At 36.1% G+C, this 8,165-nt stretch overlaps 1 protein-coding gene across 1 annotated transcript in view; it reads right to left on the reverse strand.

Annotated features, from left to right (window-relative positions):
- The window catches only part of Atp13a4 (ATPase 13A4), a 164,198-nt gene that overhangs the window by 54,032 nt on the left and 102,001 nt on the right, over positions 1–8,165 (reverse strand). The window contains exon 17 of the mRNA XM_023704135.1: positions 7,502–7,613. Coding sequence (XP_023559903.1) covers positions 7,502–7,613 — 112 coding nt within the window. The remainder of the gene's footprint in view (positions 1–7,501; positions 7,614–8,165) is intronic.

An 8,165-nucleotide genomic window follows, 5' to 3' on the forward strand; every position in this document is an offset into this window, starting at 1 on the left:
TGACAACCCAATGGCTAATATAATTCTCAATGGGGAAAACCTGAAATCCTTTACTCTCAAATCAGGTACAAGACAAGGATGTCCTCTATCACCCCTCCTCTTCAATATAGTTCTAGAATCATTAGCTAGAGTCATTAGACAAGAGGGAGAAGTAAAAGGAGTAAGACTAGGTAAAGAAGAAGTGAAAGTATCATTATTTGCAGATGACATGATACTTTATTTGGAAGACCCAAAGAACTCCACTAAGAAACTACTAGAGTTGATAGACAAATTCAGGAGCATAGCAGGATATAAAGTCAATGCCCAAAAGTCAATAGCATTCCTCTACACAGATAACAAACACACTGAGAGGGATATTAGGGAAACAATACCTTTTACAATATCACCGAGGAAAATGAAATACCTGGAGATTCATCTAACTTAAGAAATCAAAGATCTTTTCATGGAAAATTACAGTATTTTGAAAAAAGAGATAGCAGAGGATTTCAGAAAATGGAAAGATATTCCCTGCTCCTTGATAGAAAGAACCAACATCGTGAAGATGGCCATACTCCCAGCTAGGACTGGAAATCCCATTGAAGCCTGCTATCCCCCTACTGGGAATTTTCCCAGAGAAACTGAAAGCATCATATCATAGTGATATATGAGTACCTATTTTAACAGCAGCACAATTTGTGATAGCCAGATCTTGTAAACAACCAAAATGCCTGTCACATGTGAATGGTTGAAAAAGATGTGGTACTTTTATATAATGGAGTATTACTCAGCTATAAAGAAGGATAAACTTGAAGCCTTCATATTTAAGTGGATGCCTCTTGAAGATATACTTATTAGTGAAATAAACCAGACCCACATCTGTAAATATTGTATTGTCTCCCTAATATAAGGACTTACAATTCCGTATATGATTAGGTTTCTAAATTTCTTTGTAAAAATATGTACATGCTTATTTCTACTTTTATATAATTAATGTTCCTTCGTATTCTGTAAGGACTTAAAGTCCAACATATCAATGTCTGATGGAAAATACCTGTTCCAGGATATGCCAAAATGTTTGATATTTCAAAAGATAGGGTAAAACGAACTGCATATATTGCAGATTAATAATTAGCTTCTCTTCTGGAGGGTTAACAACCTAAGTTAGCAGATCAAAATTGGAGAAAAGGAAGGGCTGCATGGTCAGCCAACATTTTGGCCCTAGCCTTTCAAGGTCAGTGAAGACTCGGGGACATAGGAGAACCTGTACTGTAACAACATATAACTCAGTTGTGCACCAAATTTTCTGATCAAGATTATGGAGCCACAGAGGAATGTGTTCAGTGATGTAAAGTGAGCCTGGGGAGAGTCACATGGAGAGAAAAAAGCATTTTCTCAAGCTTTCACAGAGAGCAAATTGGTCAAGCAATAGCCGTGACTCATCCTCATGTCAGACACTGACAAAAGGATGTACAAAGGGCGGTACAGGGCTACAGGATAAATCCTGAGAGTAGTTGGCCGACCTTATCAGATACAAAAGTTACATTTCTTGGTATATAGATCTTGCTATATCTTGGTCTTAACCATCCAGCAGAAAAGTATGAAAACAAGGTATATAAAGTAAATCCATATTAATACAATGAGCTGTAAAAGGCTCAAGTCAATAACTTCTGAGGATAATCCACTAATATTATAGACTGCTAGACAGTGTTAGATTGTTTAGTTGAATTCAAATACCTATAGTATTTAGATGCCAATAGAATATTCACCTCTGACAGGACAAAAAAATAAAAATAAAAATAATTTTTTTAAAAAAAGAGATACAAAGGAAAGATCATTTTGTATTTATATATACAAAATAGGATAAATTTACAGCTACTTTCGCTCAACTCAATGAGAAGAAAGAGGTGTACTAACAGTGTTTGGACAGAATATCCTGTCTGCTTCTTGTACTATGGATAACCACTAAGAAGATAACAATGTACAGTGTATTGACTATCAAAACTGTCCTATTAATCAGCTGTGAAACTGTCTCATTCATATTTATTTCCCAATAAAAAATATATTAAAAAATTTTAATTGAAAAAAATTTTAAAAAAAAAACAAAAACAAAGTTTCAGGGGTGATTCCAAGCTGGTCCTAGAGGAAGTGGTCCAGAGAGCCCAGGATTCCAACACTAAGTGATGCTGGATAAAACACTGTCCCTCTGGCCTGATTTTGCCCAGCCACAAAGTGAGAGCGTTGATTACATTATTACTCCCAGATGGACAGAGCTACCTCTAGAGGACCTGAGCAGCACAAAGAATGATCTCCCACCTTTGGAAGATGTCCCTAAATATTCAAATTAAACAGAGTAGAAAGGCAGGGAGCAATAGGGAAGCAACAAAAAAAGAAAAGCCAACATGTATAGTTATAACCATCAGCATAAATGATTTCAACTCACTAATCAAAAGAAACAGACTAGAAGAATGGATCAAAAAAGCAAGATCCAAAACTATGCTGCTTTCAAAAAACACATTTAACCCAAAAAGAAATTCATAGACTAAAAGTCAAAGTATAGAAAACAATTCTCAGTGCCATAGGAGCCCAGAACAAAAGCAGAAGAAGCTATTCTATCTTCATACAGTGTAAACTTTAAGCCAAAATTGATTGAAAGAGATAAAGAAGGGTACTACATGCCTGCTAAGTGGAAACTCTAAGAAGAGAAGATAACAATCAAACATATTTATGCACCAAACACAGGTTAACCCAACTACATAAACCAAATATTAACAGACATGAAAAACCAAATAAGCACTAACACCATTATAGTGGGGGAACTTACTATCCCACTCTCACAAATAAATAGATCAACTAGACAAAAAAAAGTCAAAGAAATATTAGAATTAAACCAAACCTGTGGGACCAGGGAGATGACTCTGGGGAATAAGCTCTTCCCTGGCAAGCACAAGGGCCTGAGTTCAATCCCTGGTTCTGCCAAATAAATAAATAAATAAAATAAACCAAGCCTGTAAACAAACAGACTTAGTAGGTGTCTACATAGTGTCTCACCTCAAAATATCAGAATACACATTCTTCTCAGCTGCACATGGGACATTCTCCAAATTAGACCATATATTAGCAGACAAAACATGTTTAAGTGGACATAGAGGAATTGAAATCATCACATGTATACTATCTGACCATAGCACAACGAAACTGGAAGTCAATGACAAAGGAAATCACAAAAACTACCTAAACACATGGAAAATCAGCAATTTGAACAACCAATGGGTCACAGAGGAAATTAAAGACAAAATTAAACAATACGTACAATTAAAAGACAATAATGATACAGGAACTTATGGGAGGCAATGAAAATAGTCCCATGAGAGAAATTTGTAGCAATGGACTTGCACATCAGGAAAACAAAATGAGCTCGGATAAACAACCTAATGTTAAACCTCAAACTCCTAGAAAAAGAAGAGTAAATCAAACCCAAAGCTCATGCAAGGGAGAAAACTATAAAGTTAAGAGCAGAAATTAAGGGAAGAGAGACCAAGAAAATGATATTTCAAAAAAAAAAATCAATGAAGTGAAAAGTTGGCTCTCTGAAAGAACAAATAAAATTGATAAATCATTAGCCAACCTCATCAAAAAAGGAAAGAAAAAACTCAAATGTAAGCAATTAGGAATGAAAAGGAGAAATCAAAATTGTTCCTCCAGAAATCCAGATCATCCAGACCTACATTGAGAACCTATATTCCAGGAAGATGGAAAAAACAAAAGAAATAGATTTCTAGACACAACAAAATTGCCAAAATTAAACCAAGATATAAAAATTCTAAATAATCTGACATCAGCCTATGAAATTGAAAATGCAATTAAAAATTTACCAACAAAGAAAAACCCAAACCCTAACAAATTCACTGTTAAATTCTACTAGAAATTTAGAGAAGAACTAATGCCAATAATGCTGAAACTCTTTAAAGAAATTGAAAGAGAAGCAGTACTTTCAAAATCTTCCTGGAAGCAAGTATTATGCTGCTTCCAAAACCAGAGACGAACATAACCAAAAAAGAAAACCACAGATTAATCTCCATAATTAACATAGATGCAAAAATCCTTAATAGGGTATTGGCAAACAGAATGTAGCAAATCATGAAAATTATGCAGGCTAGTAACCAAGTAGGATGCACATCAAGGGTGCAGGGATGGCTCAACATACACAAATCAACAAATGTAGTATACCATATTAACAAAATCAAAGACAAAAATCACCTGAGCATCTCAATACATGCAGAAAAAGCACTTGACAAAATCCAACACCCACTCATGATTAAAAACCCTACAGAAAATTAGAATAGATGGGTCTTTACCTCTATCTTACAAAAGCCATTTATGACAAACCAACAGCTAACATCACAGTAAGTGATAAAATCCTAAAAGCTTTCACTCTAAAATCAGGAACAAGACAGAAGTCCATTATCATCACTCCTCTTCAACGTAGTTCTGGAAAGATTAGCCAGAGCAACTAGACAACAGAGAGAAATAAAAGGAATAAGGATAGGAAAGGAAGAAATGAAATTATCATTTGCAGATGAAATGATACTCTATATAGAAGACCCCAAAAACTCCACTGGAAGAATTCTAGAATCAATAACTAAACTCAGTAGCAGAGCAGGATACAAAGTCAACACTCAAAGATCAATAGAACTTCTGTACACAAACAACAACCTCACCGAGACAGAAATTACAGAAAACACAGCCTTCAAAGCAGCATCTTAAAAAATGAAATACTCAGGAATCAACCTAACAAAGGAAGTAGAGAATATATACATTGAATATTATAGTACTCTGAAAAAAGACATTCAAGAAGATTTCAAAATATGAAAAAATATCCCTTGCTCCTAGATAGGAAGAACCAACATTGTGATAATGACCATACTCCTAAAATTTTTATGCAGATTTAATGCAATCCCAATCACAGATCTAGGAAAACATTCTAAAAGTTCATCTGGAATCAGAAGAGACCTAGACTAGCAAAGGCAATCCTGGGCAACAAAGGCAAGGCAGGATGCATCATAATCCTTAACTTGAAATTATACTACAAATCTGTTGTGATAAAATCAGCATGGTACTGGCCAAAAAAAAAAAAAAAAAAAAAAAAAAAAAAAAAAAACATACCTGAGGATCAATGGAACAGATTAGAAGATGCTGACAGAACTACAAACACACTCAGCCAATGTATCTTTGACAAAGGGCCTGAACATGTTAACTGGAAGAAAGATAGTATCTTTACAAAATGATGCTGGAAAAAAATGGCTTTCCACATGCTGAAAGCTAAAACTAGACCTACATCTATCACCATGCACTCAACTAAAGTCAAATGAATCAAAGATATAAATATTCAAATGGAAACACTAAATCTATCAAAAGAGAAAAATAGGTAAAAATCTTCATAGAGCTAGGCAGAGAGTTCATGAACAAAAACGAAACTGCACAGGAAGTACTTCAAAGAATCAACAACTGGAATCTCATTTTATTGAAAAGTTTTTGCACATTAAAAGAAATCACCAACAGAGTGAAAAGAAAACCCTCAAATTGAGGGGGAAAAAATTAGCCAGCTTCCCTCAGACAAAAGATTTCTATCTAGAACACATAATTTTTAAAAAAAAAAAATCAGGTCCCTCAGATTCAAAGATCCATTCGAAAAGTGGGCATCTGAGGTGAACATGCACTTCTCAGATGAAAACATGCAAGTAGTAAATAAATGGAAAAAATGTGCAACATCATTGATGATTTGAGAAATGTAAATTTAAACAACACTGTAATTCCATCTCACCCTAGAAAGAATGACTATTACCAAAAAATCAACTTACTACAAATTGTGGTGGAGCTGTGGGAAAAAATCAACCTTTCTCCACTGTTGGTGGGAGTGTAGATTGGTGCAACCACTGTGAAAAATCAGTGTGGAGATTCCTCGAAAACCTATGATTGGAGGTACTGTTCAACCCAGCTATTCACCCTCTGGATATTTTCCCAGAAAAATAAAAGACATCACACCACAATGATATATGTGTACCCATATCTATAGATAAACAATTTGCAATAGCTAACAGCTTAAAACAACCCAAATGTCCATCAACTGAGGAATGGATAAAAAAGATGTAGCATTTTTATACAGTAGAGTATTACTCAGCTATAAAGAAGGATAAACTTTAGGCTTTTATAGTTAAGACCATACTCGTAAGTGAAATAATTCAGACTCACATGTATAAGCATCATATTGCCTCCCTAGTGTAAGAAATTGTAAGAGTAAATAAGATCCAAAGATACAATAGATATAGTGAAAGAGAAAGAAACTGCTCAAAAGGAAAGAAAAACATGGATGAGGTAAAAAAGCAAAGAAGGAATATATCATGCCTATATCTTGTGCTCTGAAAAACTACCATGAAGACAATACGCAATTAATTGTTATAATGTATTAATTATTATAATTTTCCTATTAATGTGTTTTGAAGTTCTGTTTTATTGTCATTTTTCTCTCTTTAAAATTAAACAAACAAATAAATTTGAACTCACAAGCTCATAAATTCTGCACTGTACTTCAGCTGGTAGCAGCCCTACTTTAACAGATGTCTACCAAAACTTTCCCTAGTCTGATCCCCTGGAAGTTTCTTGTGATGTGTTTCTTTTTCTGGAAACATTACCTAGATTAGGTAAGTTCAAGTTATATTTACTTGTTTCATTAAGCTATATATTTTTTATAAAGAAACTTCTCAGGATGTTATGTTTCATTACTTCTAACAAATGATAAATTCTCATCAATGATAAATTTTTAAAAACTAAGGGCATTATCACAATTCTAAACTCTGACACACTGGTTGGATCCATACGTCTGTCTTTGCAAAATTGTAAAATGCCATTGTGTTTTACATTTCCTCTGGACGTTTCTTATAAGCTCTCTGCTTAGTGCTCACGTCCGCTTTGTGGTTTGGGCAGGGCAGGAATGGTTGAGCACACACCTGTGCTGTGGTTCGGCTCTAAAATGCCCCTGCCAACTCTCACATGTTTGGAAGGTAACCAAATCACCCGGGCACTCTGGACATCAGTGGACTAGACCTGGAATTAATCATAGCTGGCTTGCTGTGAATCGCAGCTGGTTTGCTGTCCCTCTGGGTGACACCTGAAAGGGCATATCCTCGTCCTTGGCTGCTCCCTTGTCTTTCTGCTTTCTGGCTGTCATGCATGCGTGCCTTTCTCTGTGCCATGCCCCTCTGTCTTCCTGCTGTGGCCTTGGAGTCAGCTGACTATGGACTGAAACTATGACTCATAAGAAACCTCTCCTCCTTCAAGTTGTGGCTGTTGGGTACTTTGTAGCAGCAGTGGGCAAGTACTTAATACAAAATTCTACCAAGGTTTAGGGACACTTCGTGCACAAAACTGAGCAAGCTACGTCTCTGTGTCTGCCACCCAGAGCCCTTGAGTCCCATCCACCCTGGCGCCTCCTCACATCAAGTCATTCAGCTCTGTCTCCATTTACCTCGTTAGGGCAGCAGTGTGGTGGTCAGCTTCCAGCTTCTTGTAGGCCAGTGCTATCACCCGGAACCCTTGTGTGGTGTACATCTGGAGTTCACTAATAAAACTAGCTGGTACTGTTTAGGGAATAGCACAGGATCAGCATGCAAACTTAACTCAGCTAGTACTGACAAAGAAACTCTTTACAAATACCCAACTTCTCTCAAACACACACACACACACACACACACACACACACACACACAAGTTATACTAATAAATCAGTGAGAATTATAACTATATATCAAGGTTGAATTCTCAGCCTCTAATGAAGCAGAAGTGAAGAGGCAGTATTTGATGAAAAAGGAGCAGATATGAAATGCTTTTCACCTGGTCATGCAGGGATTAAACTTCCAGCTACTTTTTAAAGATTTCCATTGAATGGAGTAAAAGGTACACTGACAATATAATTAAAGGAGATCATTGCTTATACCCAAGCAATTGCAGGGAGAGACAGAAGCACCTAGTGCTGCAAAGGCTAGGAGGAAATGGATAGGTAAAGGTGGATTTGGATATCAGTACTCAGGACAGGAAACTGGAAAATATAGGCAGTGGTAGCAACAAGCTTGATGTTGGTATTGAGTTTGGCATGCCAGTGAGTCAGCCAATTGGTGATGACCAGCAGGCAA

Source organism: Octodon degus, unplaced genomic scaffold (assembly GCF_000260255.1).
Source record: "Octodon degus isolate 3935 unplaced genomic scaffold, OctDeg1.0 scaffold00189, whole genome shotgun sequence".
Classification (NCBI taxonomy): Eukaryota; Metazoa; Chordata; class Mammalia; order Rodentia; family Octodontidae; genus Octodon; species Octodon degus.